Here is a 27,373-nt window from a genome sequence, read left to right as displayed (position 1 = left end):
AACGCAGATAATTCCAGAGCTTTCCCAACAAAGCAGAGAGCAGACCAAGCCGTTTCTCGTGGCTATACCTGATGGCTTTTCCCCCCCTGCAATTACCGCAGCTCTCAGCAGAAATGGATTTCCACCGAGAAGCAATAAAAGAGCTCAGACATTAGCATATCAGTGAAGGATCACCCGGCACCGCGCTGGCGCTACCCGGAAATGAATTCAAACGCGTAGGCTTATGTTCCAAATTGGATTGAGGAGAAAAGCAGCTGAAAGGGGCTTAAGGCCCACTTGAACCCCCCAGGAACAGATGAACGCCCGTTTGGTTCTGCCTCCGTTGCGTACAAAAAGCCAGCAGAGCTGATCCGGGAAGGCCCTTGGGAAGATGAGGAGGAGAGGCGTTGGTCTTTGATGAGAGAAAGGCCGTGCGGTGGCTCGCTTGTCACAGTGGAGCTAGAGCCATGGGTGAGAGACTTCTAGGGTTAAGGGTTCCCCTTGATTCAGGAAGGGGACAGGAAGAGGGAAGAAATCCATTTCATCCAACAGAGCACCAAGGAAAGAAAGAAACGCATGAAGAAACCAGAAGGGGCTTTTCTGGACCAGGAAGGCCCTGCCTGTGTCACTTTTTGTTAATCTCTCCCCCCCCCAAAAAAATATTTAAAGCTAGCTCAAAGCCCAAGGAGACTTACTTGGCACTCTGTTAATGGCTCGTAATGGCCTGAGGACGCGGACCGTACGGATGGCGGATAAGCTGACATTGTGTCCGTCCAAGGAATACTCCATCATGCTGGGGAGAAAGAAAGAGTTACGAGAGAGAGAGAGAGAGGCGCACACCAGTGAGCAGGAAAACTCCAGCCACCTTCCATGTTTCATAAGAATAGGGATGTTAAACTCCACCCCAAACAATGGATTTCAGATCAAGAGGGGTTGTATTTCCCTCCACCCAAAAAAACCCTTAAATTTTAGGGAGGAAGATGAACGGGTTGTGATTTCCAAGCCCGTCAGGATCGAAACCTGCGAGGCAAGGGGTCAAATTGCCAATCCCCCGGGAGAGGCACGCAGCTTGGCCAAGTTACGGCTTTGGACTTCCGGCTGGAGTGGCAACAGAGCAATCGTGAGCGCTGTAGTTAAACATCACCACGCCTAAGCCCTCTGCTTGCTTAAATAGCCATGCATAAATAAACAGACTGGAAGCTCTGTCTGTCTCCAGCAAGGGGAAAGTGTGCCAAAGTTAATTATTCCAAGGGAATAAAGCAAAGAAGTCTCCTTCCCTTCCCCTCCGGCCAATCTTGTTTGGCTCTCAGCCCCCACGGCTGTTGCTCAGCATCCTTCCTGGTGAATCCTGCCCCACATTTAATAAGCTTTTCAGTGGGTTTGTCCGAAACCGACTTGGCTACGTTGAGCAGCTGCCGCCCAGACCGAACGTCAATGGGAAACGGCTTGCATTGATCCGTGGGCCACTCAGCGGCAGGGAAGTTTTTATTGCAAATTCCAGTTTCCACCTGCCAGTCGGAGCAGGGAGAGCCGTCACCAAGCGCCAGGTGTGTGAGCTGGAAAGTTGCTTTCCAGGAACAACACAGAACTTTGCCTAGCGCCATTGCACAAATACAATACTGGAGCATCTTGAAGCGCTGTCTGGCTGTCATCGCAATTTATCAAGTGCTTAAGTGCTTTCCATAATAAAAGGACACCTCTGTTTAATTGTTTTGGATGTGTGGGTGTATTTTCTCTCTTAAATCCACATAAACAGAAACATCAAAACACTGTAGCTCTTGGAAATGCATTTTGCCAACTTGGGAGACCTCTTTTTTTTCTGAGTGTGGCAAACCTCCATTGCAGAGTCATAGAACTGTAGAATTGCAGACTTCAAGCGAGGATGCCAAGTTTTACCTAGCCCAACCCCCTGCTAGCGGAGGACTCCACAGCTTGCTTAAAGTTCAGAGTGAAACACGGAGTGGATTCCCACCACCCTTTCTTTACTTTTAAATACCAGTCGGAAGCCTGCGCAGATGCTGGGCGCTGATGCACAACTGCCCACCAACACTCTGTAACTAGAAGAGAGAGTGAGCAGAACACACTCGTTGTGTTACAATTGTGAGGTAGCTTAATGGTGCCTGAGTTAATGCAGGAAGGGACTCAAATAAAGGGTATTTAGAAGTTTCCCGCTCTTGTTACCCACAACTGGTACAGGGTGGCTCACTGCTCTGGAATTTAAGAGGTCACGGCTAAAAATAAAAACCCTCAAATGAGATAAAGCGGCAGATACAGGCCCTCTGAGAAGGGTCTGCCCTTGAGAGCCGGTCACACTTTCCCATGTCTTTCAGACTCGCTTGAGGATCAAAGAGGAATGAAGCCACCTGATAAGGTGGCCCATAGTTTGTTCAGCCGAGCACATGTACCCCGCAGAGGTGTGGGGCAGAAAAAAGCCAGCCGGTTGACTTCATTCCAGTTCAGTCCTGTTTGCATGCAGGTTTCCCCGGTTACCACAGCCTGGATTTGATACCCCACATCTGCATTGACTCAACTCCGTCGAGGAGACGGAAAGGGCTAAGAGGTTGCTACACGTTCTCCCTACACGTCCTTATCCTGCCAGGCCCTAAAATAGCTCCATAATCGAGGGCTGAGCGGCCGTTCGGAGGACAGAACGGCGTCAGAGGATCAAATTTGAAACAAAATAAAAAGAGGCTTTTAATGTCAAAACCATGGAAGTGTTCAAGTTCTTCTTTTATGCCTCGTTTTAAAAGCAACACCTTAATTTTGAAAAGCCAAGTCTTTCTTGGACTCGGGGAGGGGTTGGGTTTTTTTTCCTAATCTTTGCCCTGCTTTGCCAGAGACCCGGGTGAAGGATTGCTGTCGTAGTTGTCTTATCAAAGGTGAGGGGTTGAGGGTATGATGTTTGGTTGTTTTCCAAAAATTAAGGAAGTTTCTGTTGTTGTGGAAACAAGACAAACATGGATCCCTCTCTGAAAAATGGTTCCCCCAAAAAGAAGCTTCAACTTTTCATTTCTGCTTGGCATTTTGAGTGATATTCTGCCACAAATTCACTGGAAACCACAAAGCTTTTACTGCTAAGAATTTGCAGATTTTAAAAGTGGTTCCTTCCACCTCTGTATGCCATTGAAGGCATCTCAAGGGCAAAAGTTCTAGATCTAAGTTTGGGGAGAGCTTGATATGGGAGAATTCCTTCAGATAGGAGAACTGGCTACTCTATTGACTCAAACTGACAGGAAGTGGACGTTACAGGTTTCCTGTCTGGACTCAAGATGTTGCTTGCTCCGTAGGAAGGAGCCCTAGCTTAAATTTAGAACTGCTCTTGGATATGTTTATGCTCAAAGCATGAGGAGGAGGAATCAGAGTATTTTAAGGCCATTTGATGTGGATATGTTTATATTCCACCATAACTAGCAAAATAGTACATTAAATCCAATTTGCTTGGTCCCAATTGATGTGAACCCATTGAATCAATGGGATGAATATATACATACATGCACTGACTTATCATTTAGAAATTCATTCAGTTGGTCAACTCTAAATTGAACCGGCAATTTGGTTTTACCATTCTCTGTTCAAAGCTAACTGCCACCATCTGCTGCTCTTGAGAGAAGGGTCCGTGGTTTTGGTGGGAACATGGGTCATCACAAAGGCCACTTGATACCGAAAGCCAGGGAGCCGTTCGGCATGTCCAAGGTTCTTGTGCAGATGTGGTTTGAAAAAACCTAGCGTCGTCGTGAGAAGACAGTGACTCACAAACGTGGCGTTTGGTGGATGAACGAAGCACCAAGTCTTGCGGCCCATAACAATGGCAGGAAGAAAACCCAGAGCGGTTCATTGGAGAAACCCAATGAAATCAGAACGGAGATGCTTCATATCCATGGTTCCGGCTGGTTGACTCTTTGGTTCAAAGGATTTTTGCCAAACCGAGAAAAGCTTGTCTCTTGTTTCTTAGATTGTTTTCCAAAACTTTTATAAATCTGGCAGATCATATTCCCTCCACCCCCCATAAGGTTTGGTGAGAGAAGGAAAGGAAGCCAGTAGGGTTTCAACACCCCCTCACCCACCCTCCATCATTGGGATGCATGTTTACATCCTTCTTTCCACTTCCGGCATGCATGACCGACCGACCAGCCACCTACTGACCCAGCAATGACGATGAAGAAGTCCAGGCGGTTCCACGTGTCTCCCAGGTAACACTTCTGCCCAAAGATTCCCAGGGCCACCATCTTGATTACCATCTCCACAGCAAAGAATGCAAAAATGAAGTGATCAAATGCCTGCATTTGGGGAGGAGAGAAAACAAAGCTGCCGTCAGAGTTTTACATCTGGGGAAGAAAAGAGGGACGTTTCCACCTGTGACCTGGGTAATTTTGCATAAGCGAACCTTGCGGATAAGAGAAAACATGGAGAGCACCAGTCAGTTGCTGTCAAATGTAGCTGAGCCTGAACATAAGTCCAGGTTGCCCCCCCCCCCAGTGACAACAGCAAAGGGGAGGTCAAGGCTGTGACCCAGAGCCCAGGAAAGTTCTTCTTCTTTTGGACTACATTTCCCATAATCCCCATGCCAGCTCCGCTTTGACTTTACTTCCAGCCAGATAGGTTATCAATGGAAGAAGAAGAGAAAACTGTACCCAGGGCTCTATTGGTGGACACTTAAGGGATGGAAGTGAGGAGGAACTTATGGCCCCTGGAATGTGGCTTGGACTACAGCTCCCATCATGCCTCTCTAGCACAGCCAGTGATGAGGTACGGTGGGAGTTGGTGTCCATGGAACAACAGGAAGGTCTCTTTTATATCAGCTCTCAACTCATATTCCTTCTGATGTTTTGGTGTTCAGCTCCCAGAACAGTTCTAAGATGATGGTGGTGGTGGTGGTGGTGGTGATGATGAAGCCCCAATAAGCACAGAGAAGAGCCTCTGGGATTCCGAAGCAGTTCTTGCCTGGGAAGATTTCGACCCAGGGCCTACTTTGACCTTATGACTTTCTGCATATAATAATAATAATAATAAAAATAAACAATTCACCATGAGACCTCGTTTGGAAAGTCAAGCAAAGGGGGAGAGAAAGGTTGGCCTCTTACCTCCAAGATGGTGCACCTCTCCGAGGTGCAGCGGGTGTCCTGGCAAGGCTGGAACATCCCGAGGGTGACGCAGTTCAGGAGGATGACCAGCATACTGACGTGCTCGAACCAGGTGGGAGCAAAGAGTTAAGGAAGCCAACTGGATGGTGGCATTCAACCCCCCCTCCCCAAAACAGGCAGAAGGTACAACAGAGACGTCTGGCGGGGTTGGCATCCGTCAGAGCTGGTGGTGACCCCGATCTTCCAGCCGGCATTAAATCTGCTTTGGGTCCAGACTTTCTCAGTGCTGTCCAAAGGGCTGGATCTGATCTTGCAACGGGTTCAGCACAATGGACAGCGTCTTTGAAATTCAGGTTAAAACCCAGAATGGATTCACCTCGCAACTTGGGATTTCCAACCTTCACTGGCCTGCATAGAAGACAACCTATCTGCCTGTTTTAACAATGGATAAAAGCCAACAACCGACGCAGATCCCAACCGTACACGGAAGCCAGAGGTACAAAGAGGGGGCTTTTCTCAAGGGTGTGGAGTGAGCAGCTCCCAACCCAAGCAGGCTCCAATGAAGATGAAGGAAGGACAGCCGTCTGTCATCACTCACACCCCCCAACCACCGGACACAAAGGGGATAGAAGTGAGACGTGAATGGCAGCTGTTGTTGTTGTTGCGGAACTTCTAAAAATGAAGTTTTGCATTTGTCAACAAACAGGGAGCATGAGCCCATTACACGCTAGCGAAGGAAATGAGAAGAGTGTGAGTCATCTAAAGGAGAGAAACGGGTTCAGCCCGTCTCGCTTGTTAGATTTCGGCTGTTTTATCTCCAGCACAACCACCACCACCACCACATGTTTTTATTAAAACAATAAAGAAGAAGAATCTGTGCTCTCTTTAGTCCAAAGCCCCTCCACGCATCCTCTCCAATATGAGCAAAGTGAACAGAAAGGTGTTCAGTACCTGTCAATCTATACTGGAAAGAGAAAAACAGCATATAAAAGAGTTGTCAAAGAAAAAATGGGTTTAGTATAAAAGAAGAAAAAGCAGGAGGGAGGGAGAATAAACCAAAGAAAAAAAGGGGGGGAGAGAATGACATAAGGAAAAAAGAACTGCAGTGGGTCTGTCTGTTTTCAACTCTGTGTTCCAGTGCAGAATTCGCTGGATGACAGATAATATATATATATATTTGAAAAGGGGAGAGCGAATCTAAAGACAACCAATCCGAAGATAAAAAACCAGAAAGGTCAAGCCAAGCTTTTTTCAATTTCATCAACCAGCAACCTTTCAAAAATCAGTAAGATTATCTGAGAATGTCCAGAGATTCAAAGAGATAAGAGGAAATCTCTTAAAAAACCAAATGAGAGAGAGAGAGAGAGAAAGAGAGAGAGAGAGAGAGAGGATCTTCTTAGTGGTGGCTCCCAACCGGCCCCTTCTGTTCTCCTTCTGCCAACAGGCAAAGATCTTCTCCATAAAGGCAAGCCTTTTACAACAGAGCAGTGGCCAAGAACCGGGTTTTTAAGGAGGATGGACAAGATGTTCAGCTTCTTAAAAGCATGTTTTTAAACCCCTTTCCAACTCAGGACTGTTCTGGTTTAATTGTGTTTTATGATTATCACTTTTAGCCTGTTCTGCCTATTTATTGTTCAAAAACAAAAGACACAGTTTTTGTCTAGTATTACGTAACAGATAAAAGTTTTAACCAAAAACCTCGCTTAAACGTCAATGTAATGTTTATTATTTATTTATTTAATACATTTTTAACACCTTGCCCTTTCTCCTCTTAAAAAAAGGACCCAGGCTGGCGTTATGTCGTTAAAAGACAATATTTAAAAGTGAAAAACTGTAAATATACAAATATTTAAAAGAATAAAGCAAATGCCACACTAAAAAGTTGTATGCTGTTCCACATATTGCCTTCCCCCCTTTTTTTGCAGCTCTGATGGTGTTATTGTTGCTATTATTCTTATTTCTCCGTGCATTTAATCAGGTTCACAGAATCATGGCGTTGGAAGGGGCCTCTAAGGTCATCAAGTCTAACCCCCACTCTGGGTTGATCGGGAACAGATCCTGCCCCTCCTCTGTAGGACTACCTTTCAAGTATTGGAAAAGGGCTCTGTCTCGCTCTCTCTCTCTCTCTCTCTCTCTCTCTCTCTCTCTGTGTGTGTGTGTGTGTGTGAGAGAGAGAGAGAGAGAGAGAGAGAAGGTGATCCATTTTGCAAGCGATTGGCTTTCCCATTTGTCAAAAGAATACACGGAGGAACGGGAAAACGAAAAGCCGAGCTGTGTTTGTTAAGTGCAGAAAGACAGCAGGAAAGGAAATTGGGGAAATGGCTTAAAGTGGAATTCCCACCAGGCCGGAGGCATTAAATTATGCAGCGGTGCCTGTTCAGAAACACGAAGAAAGAAAGCCCCAAATGAATTAAATGCCTTTTTAGGTGGCCGGGGGAAGAGAAACCATGGAATGGGTTCATTTTTATAAAAGCAGCAAAAATTTAAGAACAGCTTCCAGGGAGATGTTTGCAAGAGCAGAGGGCCAACTGTTACACACACAAACCACTATCCCCACCACTCCATACTGTTTCGTATTTTGGTGGAATTAAAAAAACTCTGGCCTGGAAAAAAAAACATCCTGGAAAGTCTGGGGTAACGGCAGGTCTCCTCTGCATCCAACGATGGAGCCAGTTTGGAGATCCTAAGAATTACGGAGCAGGAAGAGGGCTAAGGATGGGCCAACTGCCGCGATTCCCAGGCGGGATTCTCTGGAGAAGACAATAATGACAGGAAAAGTGGATGGCCGCAGGAAAAGAGGGAAGCCCAAGGTGGGATGAGTTGACTCCCTCAAGGAAACCACAGGCTTGCGTCCTGGCTGAAGGCAGGGCATGCTGGAGATCGCTAGTGCCATGAGTCGGAGGTGACCTGACTGCACACAGAAAACAACAATGATCCGCATCAGCCACCCTGCCTGGGGATTCTGGGAGTCGTAGTCCAAAGAAGTGACCTATTGTGACCTTCAAAGGTCATTACTGTTTTCCTAACAAAGCCAAGGTGCAAAACCGGTGCCTTCCCTCTCCTCCCTCTTCCTCTTCCCTTCTCTCTTTTCAATTTAGGGCAGGGGGGAGCACATTTTTTTTGGCCAGGGTGGGCTTGGAAACTCAAGGCGCTTCTTTGCTGTCGAGATACATTTGGAAAGGAAAAGACTCTGGCAGGAAGCCTCAGGAACTGGGCGGCTTAGAGCGCTGGTTTGAGGAAAGGATCAATCTGTCTTACTTAATAATTACATTCTTACGGTCTTAACGGGGAAGAAGATGGAGGAGGAGGAGGAGGAGGGAGGAAAGAAGCCAGCCTTGCGAGTCTCAGTCTAGCAGATAAGCCAGGATCTGTACCTCTTCCAATGGCACAAAAAAGCATTTATGTCATTTGTGTTTCTCTCTCTGTGTGTATATGTGTCCCTACACAGCCCCCCAATGCACACACCCACAGAGAGAGAGAGAGAGAGAGAGCGCACTGTGGGTAGCTTCCCAGTTCTGTGTCTTAAAGGGCCAAACTCTGAAACAATTCGCCCGAGAGGAACCGAGAGGCCAGTCCTGAAAGGCTTCTCTATCGGTGGGTGGTGGGCAGATTTTGCAAAGTCTCATTCTCTGCCAGGCGTGAAGGGAGGGAGTGCCAAGCAGCTTCTCCCGGAGCTGTCACTCCTTTTGATTTGCTCAAAGGCTGGAATTGAAGACAGAGAATGAGAGAGAGAGAGAGACAGACAGACAGACAATGACTTATTATTAGACCTTGTTTCTCTCTAGATAGGTAGGAAAAGATCAGAAACGTCCTCAGAAAGGAGTCTGACTTCTCCTGCCGGCCTCACTCCGCACCGCCTGCCACCGTATGTTTCTCCCACATGGCCTCCAGATAGGGTCAGGTTAGAATCAAAGACGGATGCAGTGGCAGAGTTGGAAGGGACCCCCAAGGACCATGTAGTCCAACCCACCGATGATGGAAACACACGCGACTCGAGGCTCCCCCTTGCTGGCAATCTCTGTTTAAAGGCCTTCGGCAATTAAAAAAAAGAGAGAGAGAGAGAAGCCACCCCCAGCTGGAACTCCGTCCCCAGCTGTCTCATAATTTCAATGGTCTGGTTTGGGTCTCGTGCTCTGAAAGGATTCCCTCGTCCACTTTTGCACGCTGCAACTTCAGACACGTGCGCTTTCTCCTTCCCGCCTTTCCAAATTGTCCTCCTGAAGGTTTTCGCGCCAAATGCAGACAGGAAGCATTTTTGTCTCAGAGGTGACAGCCACAGCCAGTCGGCCAAACTTGGGCCCCAAAGGTGGGTGGGACAACCACTCCCATCAGGCACAGCAAGCCGAGCCGAGGGCCAGAGGGCGCTGTGGTCCAAAAACATCCGGCAGAGGGGAACGAAGCGGCTGCCAGGTCTGGGCAGCGGAAGGTTTTCCTAGCCATGACCTCCGAAGCCCCTCGGGGTGTTCCCATGCTGTTTTAGCATCTTCTCTTTCTCTCTGTTGGAGGTGATGCCTTTTGAGGTCCCTTCCAGCGGCAGCCTTCCCACACCAAGGGACTTGTGTGTTGTTTCAGGACACATCTGGTGGTTGCAAGAGGTGTGTTTGTGTGTTTGTGTCTGTGAATACACAAAGGGATAGTCGGCAAGCTGTGACCTAGTTTGCACCAGTGGCAAATGGTGACAATTTGCAGGCGTTCTGCGGGAACCAGTTTCCGCCACCACAACGCATGAGCCCAGGCTGCTGACTCTTGTGTCGCACTTCCCCAACTGCGGTAAACCTTTTAAAGTTCGGGGGTCCGAGTCGCACGGATCCTCGGTTCTCCAAAATCCCAACGTTCTTTGGGAGGCACCACCAGCAAAATTGCTCTGCCTCTTGCAGAATCTGGCCCTGCCTTCCTCTGTATACTTCTGCCTTTTGTCAGATTCGGGCCCCGAACCATCCAGACCTCCGTTCTTGAAAATGAAACCTTGCTAGCACTCACTTTCATGATCCGAGTAAAATCCAGATTCTTTATTGAGATCCTTGCCATCAAGTTTTAGCTGTGCTGGATTTTAGAGGCTGATTGAATTAGTAAAGGGGGAGGGAATTTTTTTTAAAAAAATTAGGATGATCATGGGGGTGATGCAGGTTCTCTGTCTTTCCCTCAACCACTCCCCCCCCCAAAAAAACCAACAACTGAGGGGTAGGGGACTAAGTTTCTCCTTTAAGCACACACATGATTGTAATGCAAAGGAAAAGAATTTATGGCAAAGAGAAGCTCAGTTTGATCCTTTTAAACGGGTGTAATGCCTTCCCGGCTGCTTCCCAGGGAATAGGCATCACTAGCTGTAACTCTGCAATAGTCTCCCTGCGTTGCAACCAGATACGAAGGCCTCTTAAAACCGAGAGTTCAGTGCTGGAGCGGGAACATGAATGTTTTCTCCACCAAACACAGAGAGACAGTTTCCTTGTCTTTCATAATAGCAGAAACCAGCCACAACTCCCGTGCGTTTTATCAGCAAGCCGTCCGGGGCGAATAAACCAAACGTTTCTTCCCATTAGCTCATGAAATTCGGAACGAAAAACCGGCAGTGACAAACCTGGCGTGGATATTTATCGATTAAAGGTTTGAAGAGAATTATGGAAGCCGGGCCTTTCTGCCGATGGTAGCGAGAAAAAAGTGCTGAAACTTCACGTAGAGCAATAAGGGACTCTCTGAACACCTCTTTCGAGGAACAGCACAGCGAGGGCGCCCTTTTGCTCAAATCCTGAGTGTGTGCTTGGAAGACAAAATAGGCTTTGATCTCTTCATGCTTTGAGGACATGTATGACCGTGGACTTCACGGCTGGAGCTCTTTGTGCTGAATTTTCCCACGAGTTCACTTACAAAGACTGACTTACTCAGTCCGTCGGTCTGTCAGGTCTCGGCTTTATAGACCCCCTCCCACACCCAAGTCATAGTTTCTTTTCCTGCAAGAGCTGCCCATCCTGACGTCTGTCTCCATTCCTGAAGGCCTGGAGGACCATTGCCATCCACAAGATCTCCACTCAGCACCTCGAGACCCCCCGGGTCCATCGACATCTCTGAGAGTCTGCAAAGCGAGTTAAGTCTTGGACCACCAGCACGCACGTCATTGACAAGACCCCGAATTAGGGTCGTCACAGGGTTTAGGATTTTCACTCTTGCTCAGTCTGTGTTCCTCCCTCCACCCCAGTGGCATCATCTCTCCCGCTGCCCAGAAGGAAGGCGCGAGAAGCTGAAGCTGTCCTCCATTTGCAAGTTGCATCAAGCTGCAAGGGGCTTGAGCCGATTTTGGGCTGGATCCTGACCTTGTGGTGGCCAACTGGCCCCTCAAGAGAGTCTCCCAATGGCCACAACCCTTTGGGGAATTCCTAGCTTCTCTTTCCCACTTGCTGTAAGACCCCCCTCTTAGCAGGAGATTCAGGCTAATACAACCATGTTGTGGGGGGGGGGCAACCTTCTGGCTTCTGTCCTCCCCCAGATTCCTCCAATGTGATGCCTCTTCTTTGAAACGCAAAGCGGGGCTTGGTCGGAAAAACAGCCCTTGGGACTCGCCCTGCCCATCGCTAGGAGTCCTTGACCAATTAACTGCTCTGTCGGAGGAAGATTGCCGGGGCAATCAATACAGGCTTCATCGCCATGCAAAATGTATGTGTGTGCGTGTGTGGCTTCTAGTCTCAGCTTGGCATTTCTTGAATGTCCAGCTGATGAATGCAGGCAATTATAACTTTTCCATTTTAATCCTCTTTCTCTTTTTCCCTCCCCCCCCTTAAGGATTTTGATTCAAGGGGGCAACTTGAACGCAAAGCTTCAAAATGAGCTCCCATTGAACAGGGAACTCTTCAGACCAAGTGGCAATTTTTCAGCCAGGCTGCTTTAAATAACCCACAGCCTCCACCCTTGATAACAAAAGACAACCCCCCCCACACACACACACCATGTCATCCTAACTTAAGGAGGCCTCAAAGCCTTAATGATTTGCGTCCTTGAAGGAACCCACAGTGAAAGAGGCTGGAAAGATCCTTCCTCCACCTCTCCCTGCACCTGCTGAATTTCTGCCTGCACACACATGCAGCCACTGTAACACGATCCCTTGGAGATCTCACGAAGTGAGCCTGCGTTCGAAACCATGTACTCCATTGCCAAACTGCAGCTACTGCCGGAGCAATGAGGAATCTCCTTCTCCCAAAGGGGTCGGATCCAGCAGCCCAGCAAAGCCAGTGCAGCCAGGACCATCCCTTGGAGGCATTGAGCAGGTATCTCTCAGCCCTGGCACATAATAAATAAAATAAAATAATACGAGGATTCAAAAAAAAAACACATTCTTGTCTTCTTGCGTTCTCTTCCCCAGCTTCTTCCTCCTGCCGTACCCTGGAGCACCAGTTCTCTCCTTCCCGAGCCAGCCTTCCTACCCAGGGGCCAAGGAGCGTTTGCACTCTTCCCAGCAGGTAGGGGAGCGGCACGGGCTTTCGGAAACCACATGCGCGCGCACACACACACATTGCAGTGTTGCTGATCAGCCCAGTTGCCTCTGGCCCCTCATTAATGGGACGCCGATTACCGCTTGTGCTGAGAAGGGAAGGATGAGCCTGGAAAGGCCACAGAAAAAATGTGGTCTTTCCAGCTGACCAAACAAGGCTTTTGACCCGTAGGAGGTTAGGAGGAATTTGTGAAATTTTAAAGGAAAAAAAAATGGGGCAATCTAGATCTTGGCTCAGACTTGTTTTTAGAGTGTGATTTATAAAGGAAAGAAGAGGATTTCTGTCCGATGCTGGGGCAGGGTTCAAGAGGGGTAGTAGATAAATGCATGGCAGGTAGTTATCCATGCATTTATCTGGATATCTGCCCCACAGTGGTGTGCAACCCTGCCCTTCACCCTCACAACAATGAAAAGCAGTTGTGAGGGAGGGTGAAAGGCTCGCCAGCCCCAGAGTCGCTCCATCAGTTTCATGGCTCAATGAGGACTAGTAGCCTGTCTAGTCCAATGTTTTAACCTCAACATTGCACGGGCTCTCTCACGTGAGACAGAAAGAGAAGGAGACCATTTCTGTTTGAAAGCTTCCCTCCAGAAACCCACGCCTTCCTTTAGGCCACCTTCCTTTCACCCCAACGCACCCTTCCTTTCCAAAGCCCTGTGGCCAGCAACTTCCCTAATTAAATTAAATCTAATGAGGCAGCCGCCGGAGTTCTCCTAATCACCTTCAGCGATGGAATTATTGACTTCCGCTCGCTGCTGGCGACTTTTTCTGCTAGCGGTGCTTTTCTGGATCAGCCTGGATTTTGCATCCCTCACCCCCACCAGGAATATCTGTCTTTGGGTGGCTGTCTCTGTATACCATACGCACCCTCCACGGGGTCTGGGATTCTCATTTCCTCCTGACCCACATAGAGAGCATGTCCAGAGAGTGGCCCTTTTCCTCTTAAGACACGTCACTCTCCAGGTATCACAAGGACATGGCTCTCGAATGGTCCGTTCTCTACACAATGGGCAACCAAAGATCATGTAAACCCCCCCCCCCCCGGAGCATACGGCTTGCAGTATATAGGAGTTCTCCATCACAGGGCCTTAGGGCGGTCTTGGACCTCAACTCCCCAAGGCGGCCTGGCCATCAGTGGCAAATGATGCGATGCATTCAACGTCACGATTCAGATCTCCTTCATCTTGTTAGCTCTCCTCTTTTTGCAGCCCCCTTTCAAGTAGAAAATACTCAGAAGGGGTTCCCCATTCCCTCCTCCCTGGGACCGTGCGCCGCTGGCCCGAGGCGACCCAGGCCGGCTCTACTCCCAGGAGGCCTCGTGGGGGAATCGAACTTCCAACCTCTGCCTCGGCAGCCGGAGGTGTAACTCACTGAGCTGTCCGGACAGCCCCTCTCACAGCAGGATCAAATATTCCACATTTTGGACAAAAGCACACCAATTTGTCCAGGCTGAAGAGGAGATCGCTCTGAAGCCGTGCTTCCTGACCTTGGATAATCCAGATGTTCATGGACTACAACTCCCAGGAATCCTGGCCGGCACAACTAAGGGTGAAGGCTTCTGGGAGTTGTAGTCCAAGGACATCTGGAAACCCAAGGTTGGGAACCACGGCTCTAAAGGGTTAACAGATCAGGCAGCTTTAAATTGTCTGGCAAGGGAAACCTGGTACAGAAGGGTTTAAAAAGGGGTGTAAAAAGACTTTGCAGGATAACAGCCCTTTACTGATAAAGCCCTTCCTTCGGCTTGTATTCCAATTTCTACCCTTTCAGATACTATCGTTTGGAGAACAAAGCCATCTGTCTCCCGTTTCCAGGTGACAGGGAAAATTACTTCGGCGTCCTTTTCACAAACACAGTGTTTTATAGGATATTTCAAATCATGTTTTCTCCTTCGGCTGGGGGGCGAAACCTTTTAGGGGCTTAGCGCAGGGAAGCAAAAAGGACCCACCTCCCCAGATGTTTCGTGTCTAAGGAAATGTCATGGCGCTGCTTTAAAGGGCAGCCAGGAAGTGCCAAGTTATACAGAAAAGAACCCTTCGAAAGAGCCATAAAGGGGAAAGAAAGGTTTTGTATTGTGCTGAAATTGTGCCGAGAGGCTCCGAGGGCCTGCTCAGAGCCCTGCTGGAGACTGCCGGCCAACATGCTGGAGGGTGGGAATGGATCTGGCCCATTTCCCTCTTCATCTGTAGAGTCTACTCGGATGACAATGAAGATGGAGGCCTGAACACGGCTGGAGCGTTGATTTGAGCTGGTTGGGATTTGGGCAATTTTTTCCCCCTGGCATCATCCAATTTCTAGAAAATCAACTAAAGGTTGTGGGTGAATCCCATCTCCAAGTCAATGCCTTGGTTCCAAGTCCCTATTAAAAATAAGTCCCCCCCAGCCCACCCCAGAAAAAAAGGGGAAGGGGTGGACGTGTTCCGAGTCATAAGTTGAGTCACTGAAAATTTCTTTTTTTAAAGAAGTAAGTTCTTTAATTCTGAAAATCCCCTTCGTACCAACGATTGGGAGTGGAGGGCAGAAGCTTTGGATCTGGTGATGTTCTCTCTCTGCTAGCACCATCTCCCGCTTGTCGGGAGTGGCAGTGTGCTTTCTGCACCTGCTCAAGGAAGTCCTCAATGCAACTCATTTTCACGTTGCATGATCCAGCGACCCCCAACGCAAAGGCGCTATATAGCACAGGCCTGGCAGTGTGGCGTCACAGCGCCCACCTCCTCCAAGGAAAGAAGACATCGCTGTCTCCTGCAGAAGTTCGGTTCCATCACACCATACCTCTCCCTCTTAAGATTTTTCTGAAATCAAACCTCTGAGGCTGTCAGGTCGTGATCACAAGCTATTTCACCGACTATTTTCTGCAAAGATCCTAATGCGGACAAGAACATTTTTGGAGGAAAGGTCTGGGAAGCAATTAATCTCGGCCGTATTTCACATGCCTAACGGCGGTAAACCTACGACCCTTCCATGCAACATGTGGTTGGAAGCCCCCAAAGGCGGGCTCTTCTGAAAAACAGCTCCCCTTCACCCTTTCCAGCTGTGCGGGGCAGTTAAGCTCACCGCCTGATGGGTTTGTCAGCTGGGCTTTCAGAGAAGCAATTAAAATGATGGATTATTCAGGTATGGGGCTGGTGCTCTATACCAGCAAAATAAATTCATCAGACAACGTGGGGGCAGGCGGGCTTATGTAATCCCGCCAGTGGGTGGGGGGGTCATTACATCCTCGGCCAGCTTCTTCCGGAAAGCAGTGGATTGGGAGCTACTTGTGTCTAGCTTGGGATGGATGAGGATGAGGCAGAAGGGCCGGGTTTGATTTCTGGACCAGCTGAAGGGTTTTTTTTTGGGGGGGGTCTCCACGCAAGTCGCAACGTTGGGGGAGCCCCTGGCACATCTAGCATGGATCAGCTGCTGACCTGTCACAGAAAGGAAAGGTGTGCACCTTGAAATGGGTGACGGGAAAGGACACTCTTTTGCAGAAGACACTTAATTTATATGCACAGGTGCAAAATCAGAGATGATCTGGATAATTTAAGTAGAGCTGCAATGCCCTTCACCCAAGTGAATAAGAACGGGGAGCAGGTGCGACTGCTGGGCCTTTTCTGCCGAGGCTGTTCATTGTGCATGAGGAGCATCTCCCTGGCTCCTTACAGTTCTTTCGCTTCACATCAGAGATTAGCAAGGCGGCCGTTCAAAGGGAGGAGGGCCCTCCACCAGAAAGGGCCCGGGAGCCACCCATTCCTTGCTTTTGCAACGTCTTCTCCTCCAAACACCCAGAACTGGTTGTCTGATGACGGGAGCTTGCTCGCAAAAGCTCACATGAAAAAAATATATAAATTTCTCTCTCTTTTTTTTTTATTCTTTTGTTTTCACTTCTAATCCAAACATCCAGTTCCAAGCTCTGCTCCAGAGCTATCGACGTGCAAATCAAATCCTCGTTCACTCTCCAAAGACAATTCGTCAATCAGAACCACGGCGAATCTCAAAAAGGAGGAACAAAACCGGCTTGGGCGAAGATAAACAGACCTGTCTTATTCTTTAAGGCAGTTCTGCTGCTAATGGTGTGTCAAGCTAGACCAACTAACTCTGACTCTGCTTTATTTGCTCGCCTGGATCAGGCCCCATATAGTTTGGGTCCAGAAAGGACTTTACCTTGCAAAATGAGAGTTGCCTTCTTTTTATCTATCTGGTGCTTTCTGCCATTTTTTAAAAAAAATATGATTTTTAGCTATAGGTGACTCTAATCTATTTTTGTTCTAGTCAGAAGTCTGCAAGCCACCTTGTGAGTTATCTTTCAGTGGAAAAGCAGGACTTCAATGTTAAACCATCAACATCATCATCATGTTTTATTAGATCACTCCCGGAACCAGGGTTCTGGGTGAAGGAGGTAGGTCCCTTCCTTTCCGCTCGGTCGCCAATTGTTTTGTAAACCTCTACGGCACCCTTTCCTCAATCTCTCCGCACAGACTAAAAACGGAGAGAAAAGTGTGAGGTTTTATCGCCTCTCCATCTCAGGTAGGTCTGCCTGCCTGGATCATCTGGGATCCTAAGCCGGTCCTCCTGTCCTACGTATTTCGATGGAAAGGTCCTCCGGCTGCTGAGCACGGAGATGAGAAGGAAAAGGGACGAGCCCTTACAGTTTCTGAAGGAGGAACTGCTGGAATACTTTGGATTTCTCTCTCCCTCCCCCTTCCACCCAGAGAGGACCAAGAGGAAGAAGTGCAGGGCAGGTGTGCAAAATCATGACCTTTGCAACAAGACCCAACGAAGAGCAACGGATTGGGGTCTCCCAGAGTCCGGGATGTCGAAGTGACCCAATGGAGTTGATCCTTAGCGGGCAACAGATAGTGGAGAGAGTGGTGGACTAGGACGCAGGAGGCCTGGGTTCGAATCTCCACCCGGCCACGGAAGAGTGCTGGGGAAGGAGTGGAACTGGTCAAGACGCTCTTTAGATATCTCACTTGGGCCCTGTTAGGGTCCTCTTTAAAAGAGAGGGAGAGGGAGAGGGGAGAGCTGTCTGAAAACCCAAGACAGACTTTTGTTATGGAAAGCTTCCTTTGCTGCATTCAGTCGCCAAGCAAAAGCTTATTCTCTTGCTAACACACAGGGAGATATGTAAGTGAGATGACAGTTTTGCAACCGGTAGATCTTCTCCCAACTAGTAATTAATAAGGGTGTCGTCCAATTAACACCAGGCGAGTTGAGGAGTGATATTCTTTTTAGGCAGTTCGTTCACCAGTTCACCGAACCGTAAATTTTATCTGCATTTAGGGGTAATGAGAAAAAGGGAAAGAAGGGTCCAAAAGCAAAAGGAGAACCCATCTCCTCAATTTGGGGATGATAGAGACCTTTTCCACGACAGGGTGCGGATGGGCGGTCTTTTTGCGAAGATGGGGCCGGCTGGCTTGTGTAAGCGTCGGCGGTATAATCAATGTGAAACAATGCTCGGGCGCAGTCCAATTAACGAGGGTTTACCTTTATAAGCAATCAAACTCCATTTACCAATTAGAGGAACCACAACAGCAGCAGCAGCAGCAGCACCACCGAGCAAATAAAGGCAGCAGCCTCCCTTAATCCTTGATTCCTGAAATGCGATGGGCTCAGCGTCACCCCCTGGTTTTCAGAAAGGGACTGGGCAAAGCGATGGAGGGAGGAATGGCACTTAACAACATCACACAGCTGTGACGGGGGGTTGTGAAACCTCCATATTTAGAGGCAGTGTACCTTTGAGCATCAAGGTGACGGGGACAGCTAGCAGAGGGCCTTTGTTGTGGACCAGAACGTCTTGTGGTTCGAGATGAGCCTGCTAATGGAAGCGTCTTCTGCCACCTCAGTGGTTGGGTTGGGTTGGGTTGGGTGGGTGACCCTAGTCAACCCAGGAGCAAACAGGGTTCCCCCCGCAAAGGCAAGTAAAATCTATTCCTGAATGGGTCAACATTTTCCCCTCTCTCTTTTTGGGTAATGATCCTGCACAAAATTAAGGAGAAAGGGACACCTTTCATGGCTGACTCTCTCTTTTGCCTCATCCTAAACTAAAAAGAAGTCGAGAGCCGCAAGGTGACACGAAACCCAAAAACCCAACCCAGCTCTCCACTGAATGTGTGGCGAACAAAAGGAAAAATATTCCTCAGACAGAAAACTGAGGAAGTTCGGTTGAGAGATGGCGCGGTTACCTAGTAACCAGAGTTTCCACCACCGGTGGCATCTAGCCACCGACAAAGTGAACAAATGCTTCTATGGTAACAGTCATTGTCTCCTCGAGAGCTCAGCACCGGTGCTTTGCTCTCAAGCTGGCTGTCATCGCTCTCTCTCTCTCTCTCTCTCTTTCTCTCTGTTGAGGGATAATGAGAACTCAAACAACAGCAAAAAACGGTTATGAGAGTCTTTTCTGACCCTGACGGTTCCTGACCCATGCCAAACTCAGTGTAAAAAAAAACGCCTCCTGTTCCCTTTACATATTTCCTTCTGTGCCAACGCGTTTGAAAACCGGGAGGTTTTGATGAGGCCCTGAAACTACTTGATCCTCAGACGCCAATGAACAGGGTCTGGAAGGGATGGGAGATTTTTTTTTCAATGACGTCTACTGCAGGCAGAAACATGTCTTTCCTAATAATAATATGCCATCGAGCTGTTTTAGATTCAGAGGGACCCTCCTGGGTTTTTTGTAAGTATGAAGGGTGCAGAAATGGTTTCCCAGCCCTTCCTCCTGGGGGCGCTCTGGGACCACCGTCCTGATTGCCCAAGTCCATACAGGTCCTTTTGTTAGGGGGCCTGGTGGGGATTTGAACCCCCAGGTTCTCCACCACCTGGCAAGAAAGCAACCAGGGTGATCAGCCTGCCTACTTACACTTCTAGCCCAAGTATTTACTTAATTATTTAGTTAATTACATACACTGATGACCCCACCTTCACTCCAGTGGGCTCAACGTGGTGCGCCAGGCGGTTACTGTCCCCGCTCTAAGGCACCACGGGCCGACGAGGTGCGTCGAAGGGAGAGATGGGGCACCGTGTGAGTTTTACATGGGGACTTGAACACATAGTAGGCGTTGACGCTGGATCGCTCAAGCGCCATTCCTCCAACGCTCTAACCACGACTCTCCCCATCTCTGCAGAGATTGACCAAGTTCTTCAATCTCATTCCCAATCCGAGCTCAGAAGAGTTGCTTTCCAACCGGCTGCCATCCTCAACTTCTGGCTGGTTTCCCCCACGGCTGATAGGGGATAAGGCACAGCAAGCAGAGACATGTGGAGCCAGAGGGGACCCCTTCCTGCTCTCTCCCCCCTTTTGGGAATTATAGTTTGCTGCGCCTCCTGGTTCCATGCCTTGGATCATGAAGCAAGGCGCCGGAAACTACAATTCCCAGGCACTCCCGGGTGAGACCTACGAGGCCTCCATGGTCGTCAGTGGCTGCTGTTTTCCTCCTCTCGCACGTTTGAGCTTTGTGTGTGCCCCTGCGGGCAGAGACAGCAATCAATCCTTTTAATAGACAAATAAGCGAATAACTAACTCTTGTTTAGGGAAAGAAAGGAGCAGCTGAGGTAGGACATTCCCAAGGTGAGTAAGCATTCGACGTATTATTGCAGAACTGTGGGGGTTTTGTTTTGAAATCACACACACACACACACACACACACACACACACACACCCATACAAAACAGAAATGTGCCAAAGGAGCAACTCTGCCACTTCATTAACCTGTACGCCAGGGCTCAGATCTGGCACCAGCAGAACGACAACAACGACAACGACAAACCCCAACAACGAGGGAAAGGAAATCCCCTCTGAGCTGTCATTTCCAACCGAGTGCAGAATGGGAGCGCTTGAACAGAAAAAGGAATGTTTGTTATGCTACGAGCACTAAATGGTTATTAAAAGCAATGATTTCACATTCCATAAGGACTCTGGAGTAAATCAGGCGGCAATAAACCACATTACCAATAAATTCGCCGCCACCAAGGCTGTAACAACTTGGCCGTAAAAACCACACACTGCCACTTGTACAGGCATCGAAAGACTACTTTTTAGAGCCACGTGAGTGTGTGAGGTTCGATCGGGGGCCGCCGTTTGGGGGTCGTTGCCTGTGAGATACGAGGCCCGAGGCTGCACCGTCATCTTAGAAGAATTATCCAGAAACTCAGATCTTCTAACAACTTTCTGTCCTTGCAGGAAAGCTCCCTGACTCTTGTATTTCCCACACCTCTGAGCTCAGAAAAGTTCTTTTGTTCACCTACAATACCCAGAATGCTCCTGGGCAGCCCCCAAAACCTTAAGGGATCCACAGAACAAATCAGCAGCTCTTTCTGAGATACGGCACCAGCTGCCTTATTTGTGCAAAATTCACTCTTCGAAATGCAAAATACGTACTCTAATCGAAAAGGATCTAAAACATCTCGCCCTGCCCCACAGGTGAGGATATAAATGTTGTGGCTTCCCATTTCCTGCCCAAGGGAAGGGGAAGAGAAGTCATCAGAATCCCTGCTCCTCAGCTCCGGGTTCTGGTGACCTCAGCAGAATTGATGCCCAAACGTGGAAGACGGAGGAGTCCCTTTCAACGGCTCAGAATAGGATCTTTCTCCCAAGTTTCCCATCCTGGCAACCCGGTGGCTACCCCCCCCCCCGCAGTCTCCCTCTGCCTCCTTGCCACCCAGTCTTCACTGGATCTTTTCCAGCAGAGATTAAAACACCCACGTTTCCTGTCAAAGCCAAACAAAGCGATCCCCAGCTCAGCAGACGACACCATGATTCCGTCGCTTTGAAGCCCCCACCAGGCTGCCGTCTCCAGCGCTTCAAAAAAAGAAACAACCCCAAAAACTACAACAAGACGTTCGTGCTGGCAAGCACAGCCGCACGAAAACATTGTCAGGTTCCAACTTACAGCTGTATCTGTCACGAGAACAACTTGTACCCGTTTCCCCAAGAGGCTGTCACACCTTGTTGTGGCCAAACGGCACTTTGGGGGACAGAGCGAGCCCGGGCTTTGAGAGGTCTAAGCCGGGCAGAGAAGAAGACCGATCGTGGCATTGTCCAGACAGAGTGACTGAGCAGGGTCAAACGTTGTTCTGCAGGGATCTGGCGTCTACCGGCGAGCAATGGGCCACGGCCTTGATTGAGGCTGCCCTCCAGGACAGCGTGCCTTTCTGTGTCAACTGGAGACCAAGCCTAGGGGTTCCCAATCTTATGTTCTTGGACTGCAGTTTCCAGAAATCCTGGCCAGCACAGCAGGTGGGGAAGGCTTCTGGGAGTTGTAGTCCAAGAACACCGGGGGACCCAAGGTTGGGAACCACCTCTCTAAGTGGGCAAAAGGGAGCTCCCGTGACACTTTGTTAGGTGTGCCCTCTTCACGTGCCGCGTCAACCGCTTCCTGCACCCCGAGATTTCAGGGCAAAGTCAGAGATCACACGGTTGGGGGCGAAGGTTATGATGTCACAGGAGAGGGCCAATCAGGGCTGGCAAGTGGACCCTTGATATGAGGAGCTCTGCTTTCTGCCTTGGGTGAATCTGCATGAGGGGAAAGATCCCAGCCATTTCTTGATTTGCCAGGGAGATCAAGATTCCCCTCCAGATGTGCAGTTTCTGTAAAGGGAGGACAAAGAGTGTCTTGCTCTTTTTTCTTTTGACTTTACAACCCGCCGCCAAATGGCTCGTCTCAGAGGAGATGACAGACAAACACCAGAGTGGCCACCGTTTTATGGGCTGTACCGTGGAGAGAGACTCGGGGCGAATGGCACATTCCTTCTCCTTCATTCCCCAAAGCAGAACAGTCGTGGTTGCATCCTGTGGGCCTCGGCCATTGCGTTTGCCTTAAGCAGGAGGGAGCAGGGAGGGAGGGACGAGATGAGAAGAGCTAAAGGGGAGGGGGGGGGAAACACAATAATTTCTATCATGCCTCAAAGGCAAGAGCTGTGGAAGAGGTTCACCCACGAGCATGTGCAACAGATGTAGAAGCATCTTGAGATGCTGGGACTTTGGGTTTTCAGCATGAGTTATGTCAAGTGCGACAAGGGAGAAAGCTATGTGGAGATCATTCAGTCAACGCCATGACAAGCCCAGTAACTCACCAGGCCACCTTGAGCTATAAATACACTGGCACCCTCTGTGTGGAGCGATACAGAGCCAGTTCTCTCTTGCCCATCATGGTCAACACCAAGAGTTCAAGGCCCCATGGGTCACAGGCAGAAGAAGACTTCCTGTTACCTGAGGTCATAAGGACTCGGCTCAAGGCCTGCTCCCCACTTTCTGTCTTCTACGCCAGTGGTTCCCAGCCTTGGATGCTCAAAATATTCTCGGACTGCAGCGCCCAGAAATCCTGGCTGCCAGAGCTGGTGGTGAAGGCTTCTGGGAGTTGCAGTCCAAGAACATCTGGGGACCCAAGGTTGGGAACCCCTGTCCCAAGCCATCCCTAGCATTTGAACCTCTGCGCAGAGTCAGAACAATGGTATGGCTTACCAAGAGCACATGGGTTGCTTTCATATTAAAATGTCTGCTTTTGTTCTAAAGTGGAGAACCAGCTGATGGAGGCGTCTCACGGACAAAGATTTTTAAAGGTAACTTTTTTTTAATGGCTTCAAATTTACTTCTAAAAAGTTATGCTCTTCAGATTGGAAGCATCTTTAAGTAACAGTTTTAACCTTCCTGTGCTAAATTTAATGCTTGGAGTAATGGTACCTCTAATGCCCTTATTACAGAAGCCGGCAAATTCCATGAACTGGAGCTAAAGATGGGCACGGACCATTGATTTATCTGTTTGTCCCAGTCCTGCCTCTTCTGGTGATCACCCAGTCATAGGCAGTGCCCCCAGTTTCCCTGCCCCACCTCCTCAGTGCTGCCTCTGAATGGGCGCCTGCTAGAGGAGGCAAGGCTGAGAAGCACCAAACACCGGTTTGGCTGAAAAACGAACCAGCATGAACCACTGAAACGATGGTTCGTGCCCATCTCTAAATCTGGGGCCTATTTTTCCAGTCTAACCACGCAGGAAGGAAGAAGCCAAGGATTCAAAGAAAGTGTTGTTGGGATCATGGAAAACGCAGAACAGTCTCGAGACGGAGAGATTCTTACAAGCCTAAATCCTGTCATCGTCGTTGCTTGGGGTTTTCAAGACCTGAGTGGGGTGATTGATTGATTGATTGATCGATTGATGGAGTGACCATTGGTTGGAAGCAACTACATGGCCCATAACAACAACACTAAATTCTGTTGTTCTCCTATAAGTCAAAACCTGCCTCCCTCTCAATCCTAACCAGCTCCTCTCTTTGTCTGCCTCATTCCCCCTAAGTCCCCGAATCTAATTCCTTTGCCACACGGTTGATCTAACTCCATTGTCATCAAGTTCCCTCCAGTCTCATGAGGCGACAACGCAGGATCGCTGTGTCATCCGTAACAATCCCAACCTGTCATTGTGGATTTTTTGGGCCCTCTTGGAAAAGGAGCTAACTCCTCCCCAGGAGACCTTCCTGTTCATGGCTGCCCTTCTGTTTATTACTCAGAACTGAAAGGGGCCGGTCAGCCTTAGGTACCGGAGTTCCCTTAGAGGTTTTTCTCCAGAGGGCACTCACAAATTATCTCCATTTCCCATCTGCCATTTTTAATTACACATATTAATTTAGATCCTTAGTTATGAATTTTCTGTTCCTTTCCCGGCTCTTCCTCTGCCAGTGGGAAACGGTGTCTCAGCAAACTCTCAGATTCACGTTCTGCATGCAGGGCTTTGAAAAGTTACTCCTTTTTTTGGAGGACCTCTCCAGTTCAGAGACTCCGATTTTGCATGGATGGTGACTGTGCTCCGAACTTTAAAGAGACTGTGCTGGTTCTGTGGGTGGAGATGCTATTCAGCACCTTGGTCAGTTCTTGCAGTGGTTAGACAAAAACCTGGCATGGATTCACTCCCCGCCCCCATGAAACTGGATTCACCGGTAGAATTTCCCTGAATCTGAGGCGCTGGGGGCACAGGAGGTGGCTATGGGACTCAGGTCCTGTGGGTGGTCTCCCTGGAGGGCATCCAGGTGGCTGCTTTCAGGACAGAATCTCAGGGCTAGAGAGAACTTGGTTCTCATTCAGAACAACTCTTCTCATCTTGTGATGGAATTGGCTGGGATCCTGTCCCTTTTTCGTACCCTGGAGCTGGGTTCTCAAGCACAGCAGATGGGAGAGCATTTTCTCCCCTTGTGTTGTTGTTGTTGTTTTCCAGTTATTGGCGTTAGTGGGTGGGAAAATGGGTGTTGCTTATGATTTAACCGTGCGCTGCCTTGAGGAAGTGAAGATTCACATGTGCGAATGAGTCAGCCACGTATCCTACAACAAAGAGAAAGCAAACATCCCCTCAAATGCCACATATATTTTTTTAAACTTGAGATCAACAGAGAGACGCTCAGCACAAAATGAAGAGAAACTAGGTAAAGGTAAAGGTAAAGGTTCCCCTTGACAATTTTTGTCCAGTCGTGTTCGACTCTAGGGGACGGTGCTCATCCCTGTTTCCAAGCCATAGAGCCAGCGTTTTGCCCGAAGACAATTTTCCGTGGTCACATGGCCAGTGTGACTTAGACACGGAACGCTGTTACCTTCCCACTGAGGTGGTCCCTATTTATCTACTTGCATTTTGCATGCTTTCGAACCGCTAGGTTGGCGGGAGCTGGGACAAGCGACGGGCGCTCACTCTGTCGCGTGGATTCGATCTTACGACTGCTTGGTCTTCTGACCCTGCAGCACAGGCTTCTGCGGTTTAGCCCGCAGCGCCACCACGTCCCGAAGAGAAACTAGTCCTTCTGAATATTTAGACCACAGTGGAGTTGACAATTGTAAAACTAATATATTTAAGGGAAGCTGTTCATGGCCAACCCTTCATGGATCACATGCCTGACAGAAGCTACTGCCGTTCCATTATCCACAGCGTGGGGAAGTTCCTCTTCAAACACGGGGGAAAGGGCTCCTAAAGGACTGCCCTTCTGCCCTTCTAAGCCACCCAGCCTCGTGCCAGGGGCCAACGCCGGCTGCCACCACAGCTGCATGCAAAACCCCCGGATTTGGTGTGTTTAAGTTGGCTCTCCTGTCCCTTCCGGCTGCTCTGACAAACACAGCCGACAGAGTCTCCCTCCATCTCTCCAAAGCAGTCAATATGGCAATTACAAGCTAGAGCTGAAGTCAATTAGATCCATTATATCCTCTCGCCTTACAGTGGAAGTTGCCATTCTGTCTTTTTCAGAACCCAGCCAGCCATTTTAGCTTTCATTTTCCTTAACATCAAAATTACTCCCTTGTGGATCCTTCTCCCTGATCCGATGCCCTCCTGTTTCTCCCTCTTTGTTCTTTCTGGGTTTTTGTAGAAATTCTTGTAATCTCCCCTTCTTCAGGCTGTCCCTTGGCTTTCTGGTCTACTGTCCAAAACAGACTCATCATCACAATCTGGAAGCTAAATCTGATCCACTTCATTTTTTTTCCCTTTTCACTTATTTGGTCCATTAATACACCCTCCTTCTGTTAGGACATCTCAAGGCAGCTGGTGATTAGAAGTCAGTGGCCTGGAATTTAACAGGCTGTAGGACTCTGCGGGTTATCATCTGAACAAGTGACACTGCTAAGCTCTGCACATGATCTGCAACCACTGCTCCATCCTCGCTGAAACTGTAGAATTCAGTGGGGGTACCTATGTGCACATTTTAAAGGGATAAATGAATAAGCTCCCTTCACGGATTGCTGCCTTGTTGTGGCGAAGGGGCTTGAGTCGTTCAGAGAAGCTATGGGCTATGCCATGCAGGGACACCCAAGATGGACAGGTCATAGTGGAAAGTTCTGACTAAACACGATCTACCTGGAGCAGGCACTGGCAAGCCACTCCAGTATCTTTGCCAAGAAAACTCCATGGACAGAAACAAAAGGCTAAAATATATGATGCTGGAAGATAAGCCCCTCAGGTTGGAAGGTGTTCAACATGCTACTGAGGAAGAGTGGAGGACAAGTACAAGTAGCTCCAGAGCTAATGAAGTGGTTGGGCCAAAGCCAAAAGGACGCTCAGCTGTGGACGTGCCTGGAAGTGAAAGGAAAGTCCAATGCTGCAAAGAAAAATACTGCATAGGAACCTGGAATGTAAGATCTATGAACCTTGGGAAGCTGGAGGTGGTCAAACAGGAGATGGCAAGAATAAACATCGACATCCTGGGCATCAGTGAACTAAAATGGACAGGAATGGGCGAATTCAATTCAGATGATTACCATATCTACTATTGTGGGCAACAACAATGAATAAGCAAACTGTGATCAAAAGCAGGCATGGAACGCCCAGCCCATACCTAATAAACAGAGGGAAAGAGCTACTAACAAAGTGTGATGGTCATGTACTAGCTCCTGAATCTTGTGCAGCATCCCGCCAGGGGAGAGGGCCCTTGTGTTCCCTACAGACATCGCACTTGGCTGTTGTGCAAAGCAAATGCTGGATTAAGTGGGCTTTCACTCTGGAGTAAATCTTGCTAAATAACTCCTTCTCAACCAGGCAGGTTTTTAAAGCACATCAAGGTAGCCGACTGAGAGTTTGTTAACCCCTAGAAGCTGCTCACCTCCAGCATGAGAACACGACACTTTTTAAAGAAAAAAAAAAGTGTCCACATCGCCTCGGTGCATCATCAGAAGCATATGCTTTCATGGACCGAAGCATCCACATGCACGAAAAAAAGACAGAAGGACTTGATGACGGGTACAATAATACACAGGTTTGTCAACGCCAAGGCAAAGAGGCAGCTGGAGTTGTCGTTTAGATTAGAAATGCGCACACTCAATGTAACCGTGCAAAAAAGAGAGAAGAGTTATTCTTGCAGATGCCAAAATTCTCGGCAGTTCACCAAATGTGCCACTGAAGAACT

The 27,373-nt window shown here is 48.7% G+C and overlaps 1 protein-coding gene across 4 annotated transcripts in view; it reads right to left on the bottom strand.

The window, feature by feature from the left end:
- Window positions 1-27,373, bottom strand: part of CACNA1H (calcium voltage-gated channel subunit alpha1 H) — a 191,965-nt gene that overhangs the window by 88,903 nt on the left and 75,689 nt on the right. For all 4 annotated transcript variants that reach the window (XM_078381307.1, XM_078381306.1, XM_078381308.1 and 1 more), the window contains exons 3-5: window positions 5,061-5,173; window positions 4,123-4,256; window positions 675-772 (exon numbers count right to left, since the gene is read on the bottom strand). In XM_078381307.1, coding sequence (XP_078237433.1) covers window positions 675-772; window positions 4,123-4,256; window positions 5,061-5,173 — 345 coding nt within the window. The remainder of the gene's footprint in view (window positions 1-674; window positions 773-4,122; window positions 4,257-5,060; window positions 5,174-27,373) is intronic.

This window comes from Pogona vitticeps, chromosome 13 (genome assembly GCF_051106095.1).
Source record: "Pogona vitticeps strain Pit_001003342236 chromosome 13, PviZW2.1, whole genome shotgun sequence".
Lineage (NCBI taxonomy): Eukaryota > Metazoa > Chordata > Lepidosauria > Squamata > Agamidae > Pogona > Pogona vitticeps.
This window is presented reverse-complemented; position numbering and strand designations above follow the sequence as displayed.